Source organism: Salvia hispanica, chromosome 3 (genome assembly GCF_023119035.1).
Source record: "Salvia hispanica cultivar TCC Black 2014 chromosome 3, UniMelb_Shisp_WGS_1.0, whole genome shotgun sequence".
NCBI lineage: Eukaryota > Viridiplantae > Streptophyta > Magnoliopsida > Lamiales > Lamiaceae > Salvia > Salvia hispanica.
Genome location: NC_062967.1, coordinates 48,026,723 through 48,050,703, shown reverse-complemented (window position 1 = coordinate 48,050,703; position 23,981 = coordinate 48,026,723). Strand labels below are relative to the sequence as shown.

General features: G+C 38.3%; 5 protein-coding genes across 7 annotated transcripts; 1 reads left to right on the top strand and 4 right to left on the bottom strand.

The window, feature by feature from the left end:
- Positions 1-1,761: 1,761 nt before the first annotated feature.
- On the bottom strand, positions 1,762-6,198 carry LOC125210667 (protein TPLATE-like). Its single transcript, XM_048110228.1, has 7 exons — positions 5,083-6,198; positions 4,386-4,982; positions 3,853-4,214; positions 3,250-3,553; positions 3,032-3,154; positions 2,308-2,763; positions 1,762-2,229 (listed from the first exon to the last, which is right to left on the bottom strand). Exons 1-7 carry the CDS (start codon positions 6,196-6,198, stop codon positions 1,762-1,764), a joined length of 3,426 nt encoding a protein of 1,141 aa, XP_047966185.1.
- A 1,648-nt stretch (positions 6,199-7,846) lies between these two features.
- LOC125215735 lies at positions 7,847-9,128 on the bottom strand. 2 transcript variants are annotated; one of them, XM_048117264.1, is made up of 4 exons: positions 8,974-9,128; positions 8,557-8,874; positions 8,337-8,457; positions 7,847-8,255 (listed from the first exon to the last, which is right to left on the bottom strand). In XM_048117264.1, exons 2-4 carry the CDS (start codon positions 8,785-8,787, stop codon positions 8,095-8,097), a joined length of 513 nt encoding a protein of 170 aa, XP_047973221.1. In that variant the 5' UTR covers positions 8,788-8,874; positions 8,974-9,128; the 3' UTR covers positions 7,847-8,094. The 2 variants fall into 2 exon arrangements, with proteins under 2 accessions (XP_047973221.1, XP_047973222.1); XM_048117265.1 differs by having other exon boundaries at positions 8,557-8,794; positions 8,974-9,119.
- A 5,644-nt stretch (positions 9,129-14,772) lies between these two features.
- LOC125216100 (transcriptional regulator SUPERMAN) lies at positions 14,773-17,174 on the top strand. Of its 2 annotated transcripts, none has more exons than XM_048117723.1 (2): positions 14,773-15,841; positions 17,158-17,174. In XM_048117723.1, the coding sequence occupies exon 1, from the start codon at positions 15,163-15,165 to the stop codon at positions 15,820-15,822; it is 660 nt and encodes a 219-aa protein (XP_047973680.1). In that variant the 5' UTR covers positions 14,773-15,162; the 3' UTR covers positions 15,823-15,841; positions 17,158-17,174. The 2 variants fall into 2 exon arrangements, with proteins under 2 accessions (XP_047973680.1, XP_047973679.1); XM_048117722.1 differs by lacking the exon at positions 17,158-17,174 and adding an exon at positions 15,971-16,109.
- LOC125216101 (keratin, type I cytoskeletal 9-like) lies at positions 16,910-17,870 on the bottom strand. The gene has a single exon (XM_048117724.1). It carries the CDS (start codon positions 17,658-17,660, stop codon positions 17,124-17,126), a length of 537 nt encoding a protein of 178 aa, XP_047973681.1. The 5' UTR covers positions 17,661-17,870; the 3' UTR covers positions 16,910-17,123.
- Positions 17,871-20,751: 2,881 nt separating this feature from the next.
- Positions 20,752-23,636, bottom strand: LOC125209372 (keratin, type II cytoskeletal 2 epidermal-like). Its single transcript, XM_048108970.1, has 5 exons — positions 23,411-23,636; positions 23,282-23,334; positions 21,743-21,883; positions 21,072-21,631; positions 20,752-20,998 (listed from the first exon to the last, which is right to left on the bottom strand). Exons 1-5 carry the CDS (start codon positions 23,580-23,582, stop codon positions 20,965-20,967), a joined length of 960 nt encoding a protein of 319 aa, XP_047964927.1. The 5' UTR covers positions 23,583-23,636; the 3' UTR covers positions 20,752-20,964.
- Positions 23,637-23,981: the final 345 nt, after the last annotated feature.

Below are 23,981 nucleotides of genomic sequence, written 5' to 3'. Positions count from 1 at the left end.
TATAAAAATATAATTAAAATTTTGGATTATGTATTTATATGACGTATATTTGGTAATATCAATATTAAATACAACATTGATATGAAGTATATATGGTAATTATGTCTTCTCTCTCAAATTGAAAGTTAGGATTTTCATATGATTTCCATTTAATTATAGTCAGATTCATCTGTGTTATTAATTAAACAATATGTTTATATATTTTGTTTCAATTTTTCAATTGCTAGTATTTTTTTTGCTTGATCACTTTGATAATACTTTATTATTTACGACAATCTGTCTTTTAATAAGTTAGAATATTGGAATGTATGGAAAGTAACATATCAGATCGCTATTGACCCGAATAGTCCATGGATTAGCTCGAAACCCGAAGATTCAGGGTTATGACCGAAAATTTATAACCTGAAAAATTCACAGTCCGAATAACCGGCACCCAAATAGCCCGACTACCCGAGTGGATTGGCCTGAACCCGAGCGGGTTAGCCCAATTAACATCCCTATGTTCGAGTATTGTTTGTACTTTTATTCTATTTATTAATTAATTATGTCAAATGAGACATATATAAAACTTCACATAAAATGCACCAATAGTCTCTAAAAATTTTTATATCATTTTTGGTATGATAAGACTAAAGTAATCCTAAACACCACTAGTGTGAATATTTAAAATTCTGGGCATTTTAGACCTTTCTACTCTTTAATTTTTTTTATTTTTTCTTCCATCACCATTTTCTTTTATAAACTCAATTATACTTTCATTTAAATAATATTTGATGATTTATGATTTCAAAAATTTAAATAAAAAAACCAAATATTTTAATTATGCTTTATTTATTTTTAAAATTAAATATTATTTATTATACAACTTAATCTGTATGTTTGCAAAGAAAAATTTATATTTATTAGTAACATTTTTTAATATAAATATTAAAGTGATTTATTGAAAATTCTTTTAGGGATTTATTTTAACTTAAAAATTTATTTTTTAAATTTGAGAAGAAAAAATATTATTGCGAATTATAGTAATTTTTTATTTAAAAATGTTACTTAAATATTTAAATGTTAGTGAAAAATAAATATTTTAATTACGTTAATTAAAGTATAGTATAGTGAAAAATATTTTTTAAACATAATAATTAAAATTTAAATGAATTATATCTAACGTAAATTAAAGCGTACTCTTGCAAGTAACATTTTTCTACTAAAAGTATTAAAGTGAACTATAGTAATTTCTTCATTATAAAGCTTAATCTATACGGTATTCAAGTAATTATTTAAAAAATTTAAGTGAATTAATTCAAAAGAAAATATTTTTTGTTGTAAAATGTGCTTTTATGCATGTCCAAAATAATTGCAAGATTGAAGAGGTATCAAAACTGTAATTTCCAGATAGCGAAAATGTCCTCCATGACATTTAGGAGATTTTTTTAATGCTGATGGGTATAAAAGACCGACAGGTACCAAATAGGCTATAAAAATTTTTTAGGGACCATTGGTGTATTTTTCGACAAGATTATGGACTTTAGTATAGTTCACTCCAAAGAAAAATGTAGTTAGTGACTTTTAAAAAAAATGTTAAAAATTGGGGTTGATATATTTTAGCCTCTATTTCAAATAACGACGTTTTTATGAGTTGGAGATTATAATTTCCATTTCACATGATAAATAAGCTGGAATTCCCAGAACTACAACTGAGTTTTCTAATTTCCCTTGCTAAATTTGAAACACTTTTTCCAAAGCTAAAATTATACTACTTGGAGGCTAAAGTTTGGTACTCCTGTCTTTACATAGGTGATGCCACTCTTGCAAGACGGCGGATTGAAGAGCTCGATGTTCGACCTCTTCTGCACTCAACTTAAATAAGGTGGTCTCCTTTCCATCCTCATCCGCTTGCTCCTGTTGTTGCTGCTCATGATCACTCATTTTACGCGGCCGTGCTGCCTTCAACAGCGCTATATGCTCCATCGACATTTTCAGCCTCTCCGCAGCAGCCTCCTTCACTTCTTCCTCAGGCATGTACTCAATGCTACCATCAGTCAAGTCGTCCATCCACTCCTGCACGTCCGACCCCATCTCCTTTGCTATGTTTGCATCCGAAGCTCTAACCACAAACTTACACACCATCGTTGTCGTTTCATCACCAAGGTCCACATTTCTGCTCACTTCACTTGAACCAAATATCATCATCCCCACGAACCCTCCTATCCATGTTTTAGCAGCATAGCACATCTGTTGTTTTAACAAATCAACATCTCATTCACTATAAATAAGAGCCATCTATCTATCTATATATATAGTTTTGAGTACCTGGAATCCAGCAACTGTCCGGATAATATGCGAGCAAACTTTATGGAAAGGCTTAGACAACAGAGATTTCAAGCCACTGAGGAAAGGAGACTCCCCATACTGTTGTGCAGCAGTCGCCTTGAAACCACTTCCTTCGTACGTATACGTGCCTGTGCACTCCACTATAGCAGGCAAACTAGGCCATAATCTGAAAAACTCAACTGGTGATATCTTATGTGGCAAAAGAAGTTCAGTCAGAGGAATTTTATACGGCTGGCATCTTAATATCACAGGCTCTCCAATTGCCGGCCTTAGACTTCTCCTGTATCTCGCCATTTCTGGATCTTCTTCAGCGTAACCTCCTCCGTACTCTGCTTGAGCATGCCTACCTTGAAAAGGGTAGTACATGACTTCAACCCAGAATGCACATCGCTCAAAGTGCGATACACCCACTGTCACACTGCAATGCACCGGTTCCTGGATATAAATTCTTATATTATTAACTTTTTACAACTAATGTCAAGTTTTAGTTCCATAGGATATCACCATATAAGAGTTCAAAGTATATAAATGAAATAAATGTGGTGTTTCGTTGAGTGATTAGTTCGTTCGCCTCATGCATCATTTTTTAATGCAATCTTACTCATGTCACAGTATATATATAGCTCGTCTGTTAGAAATTTAAGAAAATACTTAGAAGAAATAAGAGTTTTCAACAGAATTAACCGAATTATACTGCAGTTACCTGTGAATTAAGATAATTCAACTGCCGCACTGCTTGAGGAGATTTGTCCATGAAGTATAACCCACCGGATAGACCAAATCGTATGTCCACGCGATTTATTTCAATCTCTGTAAGATTAAGAACCTGCAATATGTGAAATTTTACTCTTATCTCATTGTACTACTCATAAGGTAAAAAACTGTTGTTTAACATGCGACCTATTCAGTAGAGTTCATTACCTTTAAATGCAGGGTAATCCTTCCATCATTTGGATCTGTCAAATGATATCCTTCAACATAGCAAGGATCACTGCTAGCAGACAAAGTCAATGCACGTGGGGGAACCTTGACCAAACTCCAGTCAATATCTTTTGCCAGCAATCGAGTTAAGTCGTTGGGATCTGGTCTCCAAAGTTCTAAAATAGCTTTATGAATCAATCCCTCTAGTTTCCGGTCCTGAGCCGCAGAAGCTTCATAGAACTGAACAGTTAGCTTGTGGTGGCTAAAAGGGTAGTCTCCTCTGGTGTCACCAACCCCAATCCACCTAGAAACCAAAAAAAGAAAAGAAAAACAAGATCAGACAACCATAGCAAGTTATGCAATATTTAATGTTCAAATATTCTGTATAAAGCTGCAATCTTGCAATCGAGGCACCCTTGGATTGCTGTAAAGTAGGGCTTAGATGCACCACACACAAAGTAGTTTCAAACCAGATTAGGTATAAATCATAAAGGGAAGCTTAGTTGGCAGACACATCATCAAATGAAATTAGGATCACCTGACAAACATGCAGTAGACAAACTGTAACTCTTCTCTAAGTATGCATAGGAGCAAAATGCTTACCTATCACTTGAATGGCTTAATGCATATTTAATTCTCGGAAGTAATAAACGGCATTGATGCTTGGTGACTGAATCGGAAGAGGGACTGCTCTTGAATTCTTCAAGTTCCTGGAGCAGCAATTGGCCAGCCCTAGGATGACGTGATCCCACACGTTGTGCACATAGAAGTGCTACTTGAACATCTTGAGGTCGATTCAATGTGCTAGGAGATGAGTCTGTGTTGTGTAGGATATTATGGATATTTGTCACAATGACGTTTAACAGGTCATTAGGGTCATCAGCCAGAAGAGGATCCAATCCGTCCAAATTAACGTGCTCTGCAATTGCCCACAGAAGACGGGCACCAATTCTAGGCGTGTTTACCTGCCAGTAAGGCCAGTTATGTTTATAGCATAACACAATCAGAACAAGCAGAGTATGAGAAATCTTAATCGATCCCTGGTTTCTAACAGAGAGAAGCAAAAAAGCAATATTCACGACGTTACAGTATTTAAAAGGCAAAGACAAGATTTCAGTTGCTGCTGCATTGCTAACCTCCGGGAGATCCCTAACAAGCTCTCGCTGCAAATTTTGCAGCCGTGTTTCATTGAGTATCTGATCCTGAGAAGCCCCATCTTTTACTCTTTTAACTCCGCCACGGGTGTCATAAATGTGACAGAGTCTAACAAGCAACTTGAGATAGCAATCAATGGCATACGTACGACCCTCACAATCCCATCTAACGCATGGCCTGCAGACTTCCACCACTTCCAAAGCTGGTTCTGTCCAATTCAACGCACCATAACCGGTTCCATAGGCTAACGCTCCAATCACCCTGCTCTCCATACCAGAGTTCTTTTGCTCAGGCAAAGGCAACGACAATTGGAAGCAGCTCTCCACCAGCATCGCAACTAATTCTTCTCTAAACAAGCTCTTTGTAGTCACATTATTCAGATCAGCTTTAACAGCCGCATCTTCAAACAGTGACACAATATCTGTTCCTGCAACAGGTTTTTGCCCTCGGCGAATGCTCTCTTTTGCAAAAAGATCAACGCAAAGAGCAGTTCGACAAATGCATGCCAAAGCATGCATTCTATCCGACTCCGCCCTCAAGTTCCTCACCATGTGAAGCAGCTTTTTAAACAATGACACCTGTGATAGCATATGAAAGCAATTAGCTCCAAATAAATTAACAAGCATTAGTATTCCTAATTTATGAATTTGAAGATGTGATGTGCAGATGATGATATACCTGCATGCTAAGGTCAAGGAGATGCAAATTATTGACGACGGCTCTAACTATGGTCTCGCGTCCAGAAGAATACTCCTGTCTGTCCCAGAGTGTGAGGATTGCAGTAATGGAGGCAGATGCCAACTCCGGCCTCCCACCAGGAACATCAGCCAAATACAACATATTAATCCCCACCTCAAATATCAAAGCAGGATCAAATGATGACTCCAAATAAGGAGCCAAATGCGACACCACATCCGACACTCCTATAAACCTCTCTGCTTCTTTTGAATCCGAAGCCACGACGTTCCTGCTAGAGAGCTTCTTGATCACCTGAATGGAATCTGATGCGACGGCCTTAACTGCATAAACCAGAGGATAAATCGTAGCTCTGAAGCTCTCTATAGGTAGAAGTAGCGATCGGCACATCAACGTGCTTCTCATCTTCCACAAGAAATCGACCATCGAAGCAACCCATTTCGACCTAATCGCGACCGAGTTTTCAGTATCGACTAATTTGTCTCCCGCGAGGCGGCTCATCCTCTTCGTCTCGAATTCCTGGAACAGTTTTCCGATGGACTCGAACGCAACCCTGGAGACGTTATCGGACTTGTCAAGCGTGTTCCGGGCGATGCGATTCCACCAATTGGAGACGCGATCGAGCAGCTTCATGTTGTTCTCGCACAGCGTGACGAGATCGTCGCGCGCGAGGATGCAGCCTAGGGTTTCAGTGACGGAGAAGCGGAGATTGTCGCTGGGGGAGTCGAAGCAGTCGGAGATCTCCTTGTTGCAGTCGTGGATGAGTTTGCTGAGGCGGTAGGAGGGGATTGCGGCGAGGATTGAGATCGCGGCGGCGGTGACGTCGGGATCGGGGAAGTCGATGTCGTTGCGGATGCCGGTGCAGACGGTGTCCCAGAGATCGGCGGTGAGGCGAGTGTTGCGGATGAGGTCGAATGCGAGCTTTTTGGAGACGGCGGAGGCAGGGGAGGCGACGATCTCTTCGACGGCGGATTTGGCGATGACGGAGATGTCACGCCCCGCCGCGGATTGCTGCAGCGCTTGGAGTAACGCGCTGGACTGGCGGAGGGAGTCGTTGGAGCGGAGGTCCGCTTGAATCTGAGAAAACAGGATGTCCATTTTCCAGCTCTAATTCAAGCTGAGAGCTGAGATTTCAAGCTCCAAACATCAGCTCAACATTTCACATAAAAATAAAACCAAAACGGCGGCGGGAAACTGCGCATCCGTGATTGATAATTGTGCATGATGGATTGATCCGTAGTTTACTCTGCAGTTAGGAGAGCGGGTATTTTGCATGATCACCTTTGCATGCTTTCTAATTTCATAATCAAAATCATACCCATTCTTTCTTTCAGCTATTCCAAATATTACAGTTACTTTATGCCATGTGACAAAAATAACATCACTAATATTACTCGTATTTGGTGAGGTTGTTTTCATGCAAAAATCTCGAGCACAATGTGGATATTATGTCTATTTTGTCAATTATTACAAGAAATAAATTTTCAACTTGAAAATCATCACAACGAATAAAAGGTTTCGGATAAAAATGACAGTCATTTAAGATATTTAACCATTAGATTTTTTAATTTGACCGAAAAACCATCATAAACTACTAAGTACTATATACTACTCCGTCTGCCATTAGGAGTCTCATTCATTGGTGGCACGAGTTTTAAGACATGTTAAGAAAAGTAGGTGGAAAAAAGTTAGTGGAATAGGGGTTCCACTTTGTATATATTAGTTTTAAATAAAATGTGAATGGAATGAGCTAATGGAAGGTTTGACCCTATTACTATTTATGGTAAAAGTGAACCGGGACTCCTATTCACGGACGGACTAAAATGGAAAAACGGGACTCCTATTCGCGGACGGAGGGAGTACTCCCTAAACTAAATCTGAAACGCGCCTAAATTTGATTGTGGTCTAGTTTCACTTTTTCAAGATTTACACATATTTGAGATAACTCGAATTCCCAACCTATTATTTTTTATTAAAAAAACAACAACATTTCGTCGTCATTTTTGAGATGCATTTGATCCTCACTTCTTCATATTTGTGAAGAAAAGCCACGAGAGTAACTAATTATAAATAACTTGAAGATGTAAATTTATGCTTGTGCTCATATGTATCAAAGTTGTTTTTAGGGCACTCTCGGTCTCAAGGACCCAACCGACCAATGGCACTGGGTTCCCGATATGCAACGTGGTCTAAGACTGAGCCGCACGCTCATATACCATTCCTTCGCCTCCCTTGCCTCGCGTGTAAGGGCAGGGAATCAATTCGATTTCATCACCAAATTTTTCATCTTCTGACTTCCCCAGTGTTCATCTTCTTCTCCCCCTTCGGCCCAAAATCCGGTCCTTCTTATTCACTATAAACGCCTATCAAAGAAACATTATTCTTCATTTCTGACGAATTTTCTTAGATTGGTAAAGAGGATTCATCAGTTTGGATTAAAACGGTGAGGAGAAGTGTGATTCCCCGATGATCATCTGATCACTGCTCACAAAAACGTTATAAGATCCGACAAACAATTCCTGGACCAAAAATCCCACTGGCCTGGGCTCTTCCAGGTATCCACTCACATTATTAGTACAAGACAAAATTTGGCATTTACCACTTTTACAAACTAACCACTCTCATCAGATGAAACAGACCTCTCATCATTGGAATTTTTGTGAAACAGAGCAATTTTCACTAATATTTGCAACAGTAGTTTTGATCTGCAAAATGCATAAAAAATTATCCCTAATGATCATAATCAAGAACAAATAGAGGATTTTGATTGAGATTTAGAAGAATATACACATGTCCTCGTGTTTGTAAACGATGCCAAGAATCTTGCAGGGCATCAAACTACAAAAAGAATCTAGGAAAATACACAAAACTAAACATACTCAGCAGCAGCAACCTACGATTATTCATTCTCTCAAGTTCTAGTATTAGACAATACATAAAGCAAGAATAGAAATTCTTAATCACAGAATAGCTTCCACGAAAGTGAAATGTTAGTTAGGGTGGATACAATTCCCTCAAAGTGTGGATGGCTGGCTGAAAATCACTTCGCATAGGTATAACCGATACCACACGTAGGTGCTGAGCATTGCCATTCTTCGGCTTTGATAACGTTACAGTCAAAATCTCTCCCTCCAGAGCCTTGCTCGCCGTTGTAGCTGCACAATTCCACATCAAAATCTACTAAACTTTTTGTTTCATTAGAAGAAATGTGGAAAAACATGAGCTCAAAAGCATACAGGCATAGGGGTGAGTCTTGGCAAAGTGAAAAAACTCATCAGCAGAGCAACCAAACAACACTCTCGCGGCCCTATCGAACATTATCACCACCAAAATCTCTGTATCCGTAGCTATTGACACCTGCAAATCGAATCATTTATTACAATTTACATCCAAATTCATAAAAGCAATTGAATTTTTCACCCAATGTTCCTTCCAGCATTCAAATTTGCAACTTACAAGAACACGAAAGAGGCGTTTGGAGCTGGAAGTAGAAGGATTGAAACTGTTGGTGCAGTTGTAGTGGCTGCAAGAGCTACCGGGATTGTCCGGCAGAGTCCTTTCGCACACACTACACACTCTGTAAAAGAGATTCTTGTAATCCATTGCCACCACTGTGCACAATACTGTACTCGGCTTATCTATCTCTATAAACGGCCGTTTTCTGCTCGGTTCGCCGGAACTCGACATATTAAACCTGAATTTGTTGCTTGGATTAGCCCTAAATTGGTGTTTTGCCCTAATTTTGAATTTGAATTTTGTAGATTGCACACAGGCCTGACAAATCAAAAACCGGCCAATGCCGATTCAGACAATATGAATAATCCCTATGAAAAAAAATAGAGTATGGAGATTGAAGAAATCAAATGAATCAACCTTATGAGTGATGTTGGAGAGCAGCGCTCCTTCGTTGAACCTCTGTAGACTTCAACGGCAGCACTGGACGGTGATGTTGGCGATGGAAGGCAGAGGCACGACGAGGGCTGAAGGGACGGAGGGTTTTAGATTTCAACTATATTTAGTGTTCAGATTTTTTTTTAAATATAGTAATTCCCCTCCTCGCATCATAAATGACTAATAAAATTTATTTACAATCATTTCATAACAATAATAATATTAAAAAGAAACTATTTATCCAGTTACAATATTATTAGTACTCCTACTAAAATAAAACAATTATAGGAAAATACAAAAACACTAGATTTCAGATAATAATTCCATAGACATCTTTATGATTTTTACAGTAAAATTGTGAATTACTGAAATCATGTACATGAATTCAATGATTTGACGCACAGTGACGAAGCCATGAACTCTATGTTGGGTGCCCAAAGCTTAGGTATTTTTTAGAGTTGACACCGCCGAAATTTTTTGTAGCATCGGCAATGGGGTTTGCAAAAGATATAGTAGATGAAAAATGAGAGGAAAAAAAAGAGAATTCATAATAGAAACTAGAAATATATTACTATATGCTTATTATCGTTTGAAAACAAGGTGCAAGATTGCAAGTTAATTATATTCCCTCCATCCCATAAAATTATGTGCACTTTTCATTTTCGTCCGTCCTATAAAAATTTGTGCATTCCACTTTTGGAAAGTTATATGAATTTAATAATGTAGATCCACTATCCACTAACACTACTTTAACTACCATTCTCATCATCTCTCTTACTTTACCATACCATTCTCATCATCTCTTACCTTATCAATTTTGTCTTAATTCTCGTGCTATATCCATTGCCCATATTTTAATGGGACGAGGGGGGTAATATAAAACTAAAAGTTGGATATATGCAAATAAAATAGCAGTTAGAGTAAAACTATTAGAGCATCTCCAATGCCAGCTAGCCGATTCGCGTGGCTAGCCGGTCGGCTACCCGAACCATTGGAGTAGGCCAGCGCAAAATCGGCGAAAAAAGCGGCCAGGGCTAGCCGATTGCGTGGCGCTGGCCGATGCGCTGGCCGCCATTGTGGCGTGCCGATCGGCCAGCGCCCAATTTCGATTTTTTTAAAAACCTATATAAACGCGATTTTAGTTTCATTTTCATTTGCACCACTTGTTTTAACGAGTTTTTTCCCTCTCTAAATTTTTGTACAAGAGCATCATCGAGCGATGAGTAACGCGGGTGGTAGGAGTGGTGGGGATGCTGAGGAGTACGAACGGAGGATGAACGAGGCTATGGAGGCCTACATGAACCGCTAGATGGAGCGGTACATGCGTAGGGTGGAACAGCAGGCGATACCTCACCCTCCACGGGTTGTCCACCGCCGAGCAGTGATTGATCTGGATCACGTAGCTGCACATCAGCGGCTATATGACAACTACTTTTCAGAGAACCCGCGGTTTCCCGCAAACATGTTCAGGCGGCGTTTTAGAATGCGCAGGGAATTGTTTATGCGTATTGTTGACGCTTTGGAGCGTCGATATCTGTGTTTCCGCTTCAGGCACGATGCGGTTGGCAGACCCGACCACACCCCTATTCAAAAGTGCACGGCGGCAATCAGGCAGTTGACCTACGGAGGCGCGGCAGACATGTGGGATGAGTACCTCCACATCGGTAAGACGACGCCCTGGAATGTCTGAAGTTTTTCGTCAGGGCGTGATTCAAATTTTCGGTGAGTAGTACCTTCGAAGCCCTACTTCCCAAGATTGTCAGCATTTGATGCAGATGCACGGGGAAAGCATGGGTTCCCCGGGATATTAGGCAAGCATAGATTGTATGCATTAGGAGTGGAAGAACTGTCCGACTGCCTGGAAGGGGGCCTACACGACCGGCTACAAGTCAAAGAATCCCACGATGATCCTCGAGGCCGTAGCTGATTACCGGCTGTGGATCTGGCATGCATATTTTGGGGTTGCCGGGTCAAACAACGACCTCAACGTCCTCAACTCGTCGCCCCTATTCAACGAGAAGTGTCGGGGCATCGATCCATGCCGTCTCATTTGTGGCCAACGGCAACCGGCATGATATGGGCTACTACTTGGCGGATGGATATACCCTAGGTGGCCTGTCTTTGTGAAGACGATCGAGACACGCAAGTGATGAAAGGAAGGCCTACTTTGCGGAAAGGCAGGAGTCGGTGCGCAAGGACGTGGAGCGCGCATTTGGTGTGCTCCCGGTCTCGATGGGCGGCAATTAAGTGTCCAACGCGTTTGTGGGATGTCAGATGCGTTTCCCAAATAATGTACGCCTGCATTATCATGCACAACATGATCGTCGAAGACGAAGGCGTACAACTGACTAGTTGGGCCAATGACGATGAAGCCGGTCCAAGCCACGGAACGGCCACCCCTAGCGTACGACGTGGGGTACCTCTCGATGAAGCCGACCGCCTCAAGAAATATGCCGACATACGCCAAGTTGAAGCTCATATTCAACTCCAAAAGGATATAATTGAAGAGTTGTGGGCATGGAGGACTGCACGCCGATAGTTTTTTTTTCTTTATTATGTAATTTTTTTTTTTATCTATGTACCTTTTTTTTTAATGCAATTAATGAATTTTCCCGTATATGTTTCGTAAATTTAATTTCGTAATTTAATCGTAATTTTAATTCCGTAAATGTAGTATATTTTGAATTATTTTTATTGCGGCTGGCCTATGGCTGGCCTAAATCTAATGTGGCAGATGGATTTTTAGTGCTGCTGACGTGGCAAGGAGAGAGAGTGGCTGGCCTATGGCTGGCCTATTTGCATTGGAGATGCTCTTAGACATAAGAGTGTACAGAAAGAAAACAAGGATTTATTTTTAAATTTTTTTAGGCTGAAGGATTTGAACTTGAAAACATAAAAATATACTGTAAGGAAATAAAACAAATTGTTGGAATTAAAAATGTAAAAACAATAATTTGTGACTGAATGGATTGAACTTTGGGAACATCAAACAAACTCCTGGACATAAGGGCTTTCACAATGGGGCGGACTAAGCCCCGCCCTATGCACTGCCACGTCAGCATTTTATCCTCCGCCCCTTCTAGCTGCAATGGGGCGGACTATGCCCGCCCTAAGCATTTTCTTTATTTTTTGAATATTTAAACACTACAACGATTGGAGAAAACAACTTCATCCATAGAAAGTTCAAATCGTCGCCGTCGGGATTCATTTTTTAGGAGATAAGAGAGAATAATTGAAGAGATGTGAAATTGGAGTGTTTGAAATGGTAGAGAATTGTGGTGTTTAAATAAGAAAAAAATTTGGAAAAAAAAAAACGCGTGAGCATCGTCCGCGATGCCACAGTGGTGGACGATGAGCATCGTCCGCGGACGATCGATCAAGCACGAACGATGGTTAAGTCATCGTCCGCCCCATTGTGGATGGCCTAAGAGTGTAAGAAAATAAAGCAAGGAAAAGAATGATTTCTAAGCTCAAGTGGAGTTGAACTTGGGAGCATAAAATTGTAAGAAATTATGCAAAGAATAAAAAAAAAAAAACGATTGCAGGTTGTGGGATTCAAAATCGGGTAAGCTAGGACACTGACTTGGGCTAAAACCAATTATGCTAATCACAATCTTTGTCTTTTTAATAGCATATATACAGTAATAATTGTATATGTTGGGAGGGCCACTGGCCCCTCAGGCCTCATAGCGGCTTCGTCACTGTTGACGCATACTTTCTTGATTCGTCTACAAAATTAATTCAATTTCTGATTATTTTTTTCTTAGTCTACCTCGTAGTTACTATTTTTTCCATCTCATGCTACTCACGTTCAGATGCTACTCACATTTTTCATTTTTATCATAAATTGTTGAATAACTAATGTAATTAACTTAGTCTTTTAAGTATAATAAAATTATAATTAATAATAGAATACTAAATTAATTCTAATATCTTAATTAAATATACTAATTCTTATTTAAAATAAAAACAATACACATAATTCGGTGAAACTATGGAAGGCATGCAAGACGAGGGCTAAAGTGATGAGGGTTTAAGGTTTCGGACATAGACTCAACATATTCTATGAATTCAGCTGCGAACAGAAGTGTATTTTGGTATTGAATCCAAAAAAATTGACCGATGATTAAACAGGTTTTTTAACTCTCAAACATTATTTTACCTACCTAATAGGATTTGTTCCCTATAGATAACTTAATGCCAACATTCAGAAAGTAGGAACACAAGATCAACTAAAATACTAAATTGACTCGTTATAATATCCTTTAGCGAAGTTTTGTCCCAATATTGGAATTTCCTGGCAAGTTTTTTAACGAGGCAATCTCTTTATATTGTAATTATATTTATATGCATCTTTTCTAGTACTAGTGTAGAATGAAGACTTATCTATATTCCTGACTTTGTAACTTTCTATAAATAGAGGCATTTAATTAACTCTTGTCTCTAGCTACAGCTCATTCCTAATTACATTTGTTCTCACTTAAGTTGTATCTTCTCCAATATTCCTCATTAATTTACAGAAACATTATCATCAATATAACTATTATTAACTTCAAAATGTATATATATGGATAAAAAATCTATTAAGTAGTTATATTGGGATATGAACCCTCGTCACCCACTAATTATAATTAATCAAAATCGATGTACTGGATTAGTTTGGACATAACAAAATTGAATCAACTTTACTCAATTTGAATTAATTAATCTTCATATTACACTGAGATCTTCAATTAACTATTCCATTCTCATGTAAAATTTGTTTCCGAAAAATTGTCACAGCCCTTTATAGTAATATACTCATATGCCATATAGGCTATAGCTTTTTTAACCTTCTTTAATAGTACTACTACTATTATTTACAAAATATGTCATTGTTGAACAAAATTTACTTAAAACACATTTTACCAATAAAATGAGATCCTTATTCTATTTATATATCTCTCCAAAAACAAAGTCAATAACATTAACATTATTAAAATTCGTGACAGTTAAATATAGTGGCTGATAGCTAGATTGGGGACAAGATGTATAATTAGTACTCCGTTAAAACATAAAAATTATCGACCTCCTCTTAGCTAAATCCTCCTGGCCACCAATGGCAATTAGTGATCTGCGTTTGAAAGCAATGTGGCCTAATCCACGCCATGTCGAAACAAAATTAATTAAACGAAAACGAAAGTTATAATCAATTGGCTTAATTTTAATTTCATTCTTAGAATTCTTTTTATTTTAGAGTATTTTTGGTCGAGCTTATAAATTTCATAAGTTTGTTCAAAAGAATTTACAAGCTAGCTCTCCATAAAATAAATTTTGACAACAATTAGTTATAATTAGCTCTTTGAACATTAAGCACCCTCTTAATTTATTTATCATTTAGTTAGAAAGAATTAAGTCATAAATCTTGAATGTTTACAGATAAAGATGAGTTTTTAGATGTTAGAGATTGCAAAATGACGAGAATGAACTGTCGGTTAAACATATGATATGCCAACTTTCACATCATCATTTCATTAATTATTTAATTACTTAAAAAGGGAAAACTATATATGTACAATGTTTCCGAGTAGATAAGTGTTCAAAAATCAAAACTAGTGTATCCATATTAGGTGAGTAAGACTGATTGTCGTTACAAGCAACGATTAAAGTGACAAGTCAAATAAATAAAATCCAGCCAATCTATGCTAAGTAGACTATATGGAGTACTCTATTATTTACTCTCTTTCTCTCTCTCTCTTAAGGAGATGAAAGACAAAGATTGTTCGACATGGACATACGTTGAAGCCAATGCACAGTTTGTTGCTTTTTGTACTCAAATGGAGGTGCAAAGATACATCTTTTACCCACACACACATACATATGCTTATAATTATATGTATATTCATCTAGCTATGTGTTCACAGCTACAATCCAACTGCATACCCAAAAAACTTTGTTGATATCTTCGGTGCTATGAGAATTTTGTCCCCATTTTCCCACTACGCCCATCCCCCTTATTTTAACCACCCTTATTCATCTCTTTCTTATTCAATTCATCTCTTTCTTCAACGCCATTACTATACCATATCATCTTTCTTCCCTTTTATTTTCCTTTTTTTTTAAAAAAAATTATCAACTTTGCATTTATTTTAACCTTTAAATGAGATTTAACCTTTAAATGATACTTGTCTCATGGCTCCCTACCTCGGACTCACGTCCCTAACCTCCTCCTTCCCAAATTCAAACCAACCCCAATCACATTTCGCGATGCGGAACAACAACAATCAGGCATCTCCAGACGAAGACGACGATTCGTGGGAAGTCCGGGCGTTCGAGGAGGACACGACGGGCAACCTGCTGGGCTGCACGTGGCCGCCGCGCTCCTACACGTGCACATACTGCCGGAGGGAGTTCCGCTCCGCCCAAGCCCTCGGCGGCCACATGAACGTGCACCGCCGTGATCGCGCCAGGCTGCACGAGGTGCCTCCGCCGCCGCCCCTCGTCCCCTCTCAGCCACCGCGGATACTTATCCAAACAGGCCACGAATTCGGCGCTGACGGATTGTGCCTTGTTTACCCTTTACCAAACCCTAATTCCATCATTTTCCCTAATTACTCAATTCCTCTTCAACATTTCGCCAACAATACATTTAAACCTACTGAAACGGCACCCAACAGTGTCGTTTCCTCCCTCTGCCACTCCACAAACACTGAACCATCTGCATCAAACAACAGCAACGACAACAATAACAGCAACATTCGAGGTTTGGACGAAAACACAAAACACTCAGCCGAAGAGGAGGAGATAGACCTAGAACTCCGGCTGGGGCGGAGGCCGCACCCGCCGCCATGACGGAACTTTGATTTTACTTGTATGCAATTTTCCATTTTTTACTTTAATTTTTTTTCTCAAGATTAAATTTTATAGAATACCTCGAGGTTTTTTACGAGTGAGCACTGTTTCATTGAATTGATTGATTCAATATTTTTGTTTGGTATAGTGAGGAATGATGATTTGGAAAGTTTGGAAGAAGGGTTAGGGCATGAGTAAAAAAGAGAGATAAAAATTTATATACTGCAGCTAGGGTTGGATTGGCAGTTGATAAAGGTTGCAGTGCAGTGTCATTTTCTGACATTGATTTCTGAGCATCGATCGGTATACACTATACATACATGATTATATTTACTACGGTATGTGTATGTCTGAACGTAAATAATTTCCGTGGGGATTATTTGGCTTCTTGCTGTCACTTCTCATAGCATCGGGAACGATGACATTTCTAATTATAAATTAATCCTTAAATATGTGTTGATTTTTTGTGTTTAATTCAATCGATTAATATATGTCCTTAAATAAAAGTATAAAACCTTCCTAGAAAATACTCAATAAATTAATAATTTGGATAAAACAAATAATTTCTTTAGTGCCATTTCAAGTTTTGGGCACCATTACGGAGTACTTTCCTTATATACACTCCTATTTAAGGTCTCGTCTAATACAGATCTACGGATCTACCCTTTCACTAGCAAGTACTCCTAAGTCCTAATTAATTGAAATTTACAACCTTTAATCGCATGTAATTGCTGTATTGAAGAGTCACTCTCCTCCTATCATATAACTGATCTCCCAAACCCTTCTAGCTAGTGGCATACAATATACTAACACTTCAGTATTTCATAACATGATTAAACTGACCATTCATATTATGTAACTAGAGATAAGTTTTCAAACTAATATCAAAGCATTGAAAACAAAATAGAAAGAAAATCAAATCTAACCAACCAAATGCAATAAAAACATAGAAATTTCCTAATTCCCAAAGAAAAGGAACCAGAAAGATAATGAAAGAATGATATCTACAAAAGAAAACAAAATAGAAAATCTAAAGAAATATTGATGAATAAGAGAAAGAACGCAAATTGATTGAGCAAGCCGTTGGTAAGTATTATTGACACTTGATGATATATCTGAATGAGAAAAGTATAGCATTTTGCTACAATCGAAACAACTAGTAAAAGAAAATGCTATGTATCTGTGATGGATGATTTGCTTACATTGTAAAACAAGTAGAGTAAAGCTCTGTATGTTAGCGTTTTGCTTACATTTTGATGGAGTCAACGGCACAGGAGTATCATCATTCATCACCAGAATCACTATAAAAATCTGAAGAAGGGAGCTTCATTGCAGGGTTGGTTAGATGAGGAGCCCCCGCCTGCGAAATGGGAAGGTGGTTTAGATGAGGAGCCTTTGCTTCCGTTGCTCGATGCAAAGTGAGTTCCAACACTGGAAGGTGGATTAGGTGAGAAGGGTTGACTGATGTACTGTGAAGGGTCAAAATCACCAGAATCACTTGAAAGTGGATTAGAGAGGGAGCCTCCGCCTACGCCTCCAGACGGTAGATTAGACGAGGAGCCTCCGCCTCTGCTTCCACTGCCCCGTTTAGAGGGAGCTCTTAAATCAGAACGAGGTGGATCAGATGAGGAGCCTCTTCCTCTGCCCCTGCCCCTGCCCCTGCCTCTCCTTCTACCTTTGCCTATGCCTCTGCCTCTGCCACCGCCACCGCCACTGCCACCGTCACCCTTGGCATTCGTGAATCTCCCCACTACAACCTGAATGGGCGTTGCAGCTATAAGCTTTCCATGAACGGAACCACCAAATACAGAGTAATCCGTCTCAGCCAATGACACCATCAGCCCCTCAGTTTGACAAACCTTGCTCTTCGATACTGTGAAGCTACCTTTTAAAGACAGTATGCCATAACATCCCTGTCAATTCATCAACAAACCAGTTCATTTTCAGGCACAAGAACGATAGCAATACATGACAATTACATTTACAACCTTAGGAACGATACGGATAACAGAGCTCCCGTTATAGCCTATGTAAACACTAGAGATAGAACCAGTAGCAGACAAAATGACCACTGTATCTTTCCATGATCCTTGTTTTGTAAAAGCTTTTATCTTTGAAACAATGTCCTACAAATATGTGAAACCAAAAGCATTAATTAGACGACAAGAGTCATCAAGCATAAGAGGCCGGTCGACAATGATTTTGTAGGAAACAACAAATATGAGAAACCAAAAGCATTAATTAGACGACAAGCGTCATCAAGCATAAGAGGGTCGAAAATTGAGAGATTCCTTATGCGGACCATTCAAAAAAATTCTCCCTAACTTGCATTTTACACATACACCATATTTGGTTGCTATACACTACCATGCGGTAAGGTAATACAGATTCTATGAAGCAAGGCAACCAATTATAGCACTTTAAAAAAACTTTTCCTAGTGAAAAAAACTACTGTTCGTGAGATGTACATTACACGGATTGCATTAAAGCATACATAATTCAAACTAAAAAGAGCATATCGTTCCAGGACTACTCCTGGTGATAGAAACTGAACGATCGACTTCTTAAATCAAAAGCCACAATCCACCAAGAACGCACTTAATTCGCTAAGTTTAATACTAACATAAACTGGCCACATTCTCTACAAGAAGGCACATGCTAGTTTCTTTCCACATTGCTTAGCAACAACAGCCATCGACCATAAAAGCACGACTCCAAACTTCTTAACTGAAAAGCGATAATTCACCAAGAACGCACTTAATTCCCCAAGTTTACTAACATACACTGCTCACATTCTGTACGAGAAGACACATACTAGTTTCTTTCCACAATCGCTTAGCGACAAAAGCCATCAACCATAAAAGCATGAAGTCCAAAATGCTATCAAAATCCAGTTGCGCAATAAAGAAAAACAAGGCAATGAACAAGAAATGTACCTCTCCGATTTCAACCCTAAGGACAGAGGGTCTTAAGTCGATTCCTTGAATTGCTGGCCTCCAAAAGAGAAAACATTACTAAAAAGTTTTAAAAAGTAGCGCGAAAGGAAGGAAGAATAAGAGTACAAACCGAGAATTTCAGGAGATTGAGAAATAGGCCCTTGTTGGGCGGGCGTCGGGGAGAGGCCTTGGGGAATGGGGATACCTCTATTACCCCTTCTTGGGTTTGGGCGGCCCCTTAAGCCATCAGTGTGGGCACCTTCAATTCGGGTTAGTTCAGCATCAAATGGATTCATACTGCGATTGCGAGAATCTCGGAAAGCTGTATCGAATCAGGAGAGAAAAATGCAGGTTGATTCTGGAAACTGAATTTGTGAAAGAGAGTTGATTTGGGGAGTATATATAGAGGAAAGCTGAGCGGAATGCAGGTGGAATTGGAAAGAGACGATGGTTGAGGTTCAAAAATGGCGGGGGTTTTACAATTTGGGGTTTATCGTTTTGCATTTTGCCGAATTTGTATCTCAACGAATTAACTGAAATGAAAAACCATATGATTTTGAATGAGATGACTACTGCATCAATTTTAAAAACCAGTTGCATTACCAGCAATTTCACGAGAGAGAGGCCCATGAAATTTTCTAAAAATAATAGTAATAATAAATTAATCACAATATTCAAATATTTATATACTAATACAATCACTTCATAAATTTTTTTCTAATTTTCTATCTTCCGAAATCATTGCATTAGTAATTTTTTTAATATAGGAATTAAGTAGTCATTTAATAGTACTTAGTTGATTTGCAATTCTATTATTGCATGAAGATTTTTTTAATAAACTTCTGAAAGAACTCTTTCTGCGCAACACACAACTTAATTAACAAATAAATTAAAAAAGAAAATTTCATTTTTCCTTATAGAATCATCAGCTAAGCAAGACCTTCAATCTCTAGTTTGTGGAAATTCTTCTATATTCAAATTGAAATCAAAATGCAAAAAGTTATATCTCTAAGATCGAACATGTCATGCGTAAAAATAAGTTTGTGACTTCAACGAAATATTGATAATTAGAACTCTTAACCTTGCATGTCAATCATGGAACAAAATAGTTCGACTCGATAATATCAGAGATTCTCCATTTTCTCAATTGTACATCTTTCTCTAATCTGAAAAACACTAAACTTCCTTAAAGTTCAAAACTTACACACAATCAGTAAAGCATTCTCTAATTACATAAATATAATTAAGTCTCCCTTGTGGCTTGCATAAATAACTCACATTTGCATCAAAATCATAATAAGGAAACTTTTAACACAAACATGAGCTATGAGCACGGAACGATTTATACAGACACACACATTTTTACTACGGTATTGCTGTCTCACACCATTCCATTTGGCTTCTTGCTGTCACTACTAATAGCATCATTTATAAATAACATAAATTCATCCTTACGAAATCTGTGTTGATTTTAATCGATTAATGTCCATACACTAACACTTTCATAGAAAATAATAATTTGGATAAAACAAATAATTTCTTAAAATTTTGGACACCATTCCATTAAATTATAAGATACTAATAATTTTAAAAATTCCTAATATATGAGTATTTACTACTACCCTTCCACTAGCATTATCTCCAACCTTTAACCGCATGTAATTGCTGTACTGTAGAGTCACAACTGATCTCTTTCGCATCCCACATAATTGCATAACATATTAAAAATAAACTAATATCAAATTAAATTACTACACCTTTAAATACTATAGTAATTATTTAATTTTAAAGTCGCACTTTATTTTATAACATGATTAAACTAACCACTCATATTATGTAACTAGAGATACGTTTTCAAACGTACGTACTCCTATTAAAAACAGAACAGAAAGAAAATTAAATCATACCAACCCAACAAAAGGAATAATAATGAAAAGAATACTACTAGAAAACGAAATAGAAAATTTAAGGAAAGGGAGAGAAAGACTAGATATTGATTGAGCAAAGTATTGACACATGGTGATATATCTGAATGAGAAAAAGTATAGCATTTTGCTACAATCGAAACAACTAAAAGAAGAAGCTGTGTATCTGTGATGGATGATTTGCTTACATTGGAAAAACAAGTACAGTAAAGCTGTGTATTGGTTAGGATTGAATCAACGGCACAAGGGTATCATCACTTGAACCATCTGAAGAGGGAACTTCAATGAAAGGGAGTTCCGCCTCCGCCTCTGCTTCTGCAACGGGAAGGTGGATTAGATGAACTGAAAAGGCTTAAAATCACTTGAACCATCTGAAAAGGGAGCTCACAATTTGGAAGGTGGATTAGAGGGAGCTCCACTGCCCTTTGCAAAGGGAGCTCTCCTATCAGAAGGAGGTGGATCAGATGAGCCTCTGCCTCCGCTGCCCTCTGCAGGAGGATGTGAATCAGATGAGGAGCCTGAGCCTGATCTTCTGCCCTCTGCAGATGGGGAACCTCTGCCTGCGCCTCTGCCCCTGGCTCTGCCTCTGCCCCTGGCTCTGCCTCTGCTCCTGCCTTTGCCTCTGCCTCTGCCTCTGCCTCTGCCTCCGCTTCCACTGCCCCTTGCAGAGGGAGCTCTAGAATCAGAAGGAGGTGGATCAGATGAGGAGCCTCCGCCTCCGCCTCTGCCTCTGCCACCGCCACCGCCATCACCATCGCCACCCTTGGCCTTTGAGAAGCCCCCAACTATAACCAGAACGGGCGATGCAGCTATAAGCGTTCCAACAACGGTACCACCAAATACAGAGTTATCCGACCTGACCAGTGACACCATCAGCCCCTCAGTTTGACAATCCCTGCTCTCCGATACTGAGTAGCTACCATTTAACGACAATATGCCATAACGTCCCTGTCAATTCATCAACAAACCAGTTCATTTTCAGGCACAAGAACAATAGCAATACATTACAATTAAATTTACCATAAGGAATATCATAACAGAGATTATCAGTAGCACAACCTCAGGAATGTCACGGCTAACAGAGTTCTTGTCAAAGCCTATGTTAACAGTAGAGACTGAACCAGTAGCAGACAAAATGCACAGTGTATCATCTTTCCATGATTCTTCTTTTGTCAAATCTGTGATCTTTGAAACAATGTCCTACAAATATGAGAAACCAAAAAGCATTAATTAGACGACAAGCGTCATCAAGCATAAGAGGGTCGACAATGATTTTATAGGAAACACCAAGAAATGTCTAAGAGTACTAACCCAACGGACTCCCTTTTCTTCATACTAAAACAAAATATTAATAGCTCTAAACTCCAATAGCAAACCAAAAAAGACCTTCAAGTCTTGTTATTAAAGAAACTCCAAATGTAACTTAATCCTCTATCCTCGAACAGTCGACTACTCCTTTTAAACCACAATCACCAACACAAGACATGAATGATAAATAACATTCTACTTTATTAGATAGATTCTTTTAACAAATTTAGGTATTCTCAATTCAATGTCAATGACATTTATGGGTTATCAGAGAGAAGATATGCAACTATGCTTAATGGTTCCATGTCCATGCAAATAGTGCAGAGAGAAGATTACTGAAAGAAATAAACATAGCCTAAGTGCAATAAGCAGAAAGGAATTCAGAAGAGTTGAACTACATCATCGACCTAGCCAATTCACATAACATATTTATATGAAGTTCTGCCACATGCATTCACTCTACTCTACCTAAAAAAATTTACAGGTGCACTAAAATTATGCAAAAATCTTTGAACCCTCATTAGCAAATGGTTGAACGTGGAGTAGTAAACAAATCTTATGTATAATAATTGAGAAATTCCTTATGCAGACGATTCAAAATTAATCAAAACTTGCATTTCACACATACACCATACTTGGTTGCTATTACAAGGTAACCAATTATAGCACTTTAAAAAACTTTTCCTAGTGAAAAAAAAATATTGTTCATGAGATGTGCATACATGGATTGCCATAATTCAAACTAACAAGAGTGTAGAAACTGACCGATCTGACTTCTTAAATCAAAAGCCATAATTCAAACTAACAAGAGTGTAGAAACTGACCGATCTGACTTCTTAAATCAAAAGCCATAATTCACCAAGAATGCTCTTAATTTGCTAAGTTCAATAGTAACATAAACTGGCCACAATCTCTACAAGAAGGCTTAGAAACAACAGCCATCAACCATAAAAGCACGACGGCCAAACTTGTTAACTGAAAAGCGATAATTCACCAAGAACGCACTTAATTCGCCAAGTTTAAAACATAACCTGGCCACATTCACTACGAGAAGGCACATGCTAGTTTCTTTCCATGATTGCTTAGCCATTAACCATAAAAGCATGAAGGCCAAACTTGTTAACTGAAAAGCAATTAATCACCAAGAAAGCACTTAATTCACATTCTCTACAAGAAGGCACATTCTAGTTTCTTCCCACAATTGCTTAGCAACAAAAGTCATTAACCATTTTAGAAGGCCAAAAGCAAGGAAATAGAAGCTTAAACAATAAAGAAAAACAAGAAATGTACCTCTCCGATTTGAACCTTAAGGATATGGGGTTTTAAGGTGGTTCGTTGAGGTGCTGGCCACCAAAAAGAGAAACATTACTAAAAATTGAAAAAAGTAGGTCGAAAGGAAGGAAGAACAAGAGTACAAACCAAGAATGTGAGGAGGGATGGCAGAAGGCGTTGGTTGAGAAGGAGGGATGGCAGCAGGCGTCGGTTGAGAACGAGAACGAGAACGAGAACGAGAACGAGAGGGGTCTCCACCATCCTTTTTTGGGCGGCCCCTTCTCCTCTTGGGCTTGGGACCTTCAACTGGGAAATCCATACCGCGATTGCGAGAATCTGTATCGAATGCAGGTTGATTTTGGAAACTGAATTTGTGAAAGAGATGAGCTGATTTGGAGAGTATGTATATTGTTGATTAATTTTAGCACTTTTAAAAATTATACTTTTTATTCATCTTTAAACTGATTACACATCTCATCACTTCATCTTAATTACCCAAAAAAACGTATTCCCCATGATTGTATGGTCAACTGGTTGAAAAAAAAAAACCAATTTCATATAATATAATAATATTTTAATATACATCTAATATTTGGTTAATTTTGGAAGTGGAATAATCTAATTCTTCCGATTGGTATATATTTACCCCAACGATATCAATATTATTAAGTGAAAATTAAAATATTATAAATGATGGTAGACTTTCCATGCTAATATT

What these genes read in the sequence shown, in the direction of transcription:
- LOC125210667 (XM_048110228.1), bottom strand. Translation starts at nt 6,198, where the DNA reads ATGGACATCCTGTTTTCTCAGATTCAAGCGGACCTCCGCTCCAACGAC. An exon ending in TGAATTATCTTAATTCACAG is followed by an intron (nt 2,764 to 3,031) that starts GTAACTGCAGTA and finishes ATTTATATCCAG; the next exon opens with GAACCGGTGCATTGCAGTGT. An exon ending in GGACAGTTGCTGGATTCCAG is followed by an intron (nt 2,230 to 2,307) that starts GTACTCAAAACT and finishes TTAAAACAACAG; the next exon opens with ATGTGCTATGCTGCTAAAAC.
- LOC125215735 (XM_048117264.1), bottom strand. Translation starts at nt 8,787, where the DNA reads ATGTCGAGTTCCGGCGAACCGAGCAGAAAACGGCCGTTTATAGAGATA. An exon ending in AACGCCTCTTTCGTGTTCTT is followed by an intron (nt 8,458 to 8,556) that starts GTAAGTTGCAAA and finishes TTCGATTTGCAG; the next exon opens with GTGTCAATAGCTACGGATAC. An exon ending in CAAGACTCACCCCTATGCCT is followed by an intron (nt 8,256 to 8,336) that starts GTATGCTTTTGA and finishes GGAATTGTGCAG; the next exon opens with CTACAACGGCGAGCAAGGCT.
- LOC125216100 (XM_048117723.1), top strand. Translation starts at nt 15,163, where the DNA reads ATGGCTCCCTACCTCGGACTCACGTCCCTAACCTCCTCCTTCCCAAAT.
- LOC125216101 (XM_048117724.1), bottom strand. Translation starts at nt 17,660, where the DNA reads ATGGTGTCATTGGCTGAGACGGATTACTCTGTATTTGGTGGTTCCGTT.
- LOC125209372 (XM_048108970.1), bottom strand. Translation starts at nt 23,582, where the DNA reads ATGGATTTCCCAGTTGAAGGTCCCAAGCCCAAGAGGAGAAGGGGCCGC. An exon ending in TTAAGGTTCAAATCGGAGAG is followed by an intron (nt 21,884 to 23,281) that starts GTACATTTCTTG and finishes TCATATTTGTAG; the next exon opens with GACATTGTTTCAAAGATCAC. An exon ending in TCTAATCCACCTTCCAAATT is followed by an intron (nt 20,999 to 21,071) that starts GTGAGCTCCCTT and finishes TTCCCGTTGCAG; the next exon opens with AAGCAGAGGCGGAGGCGGAA.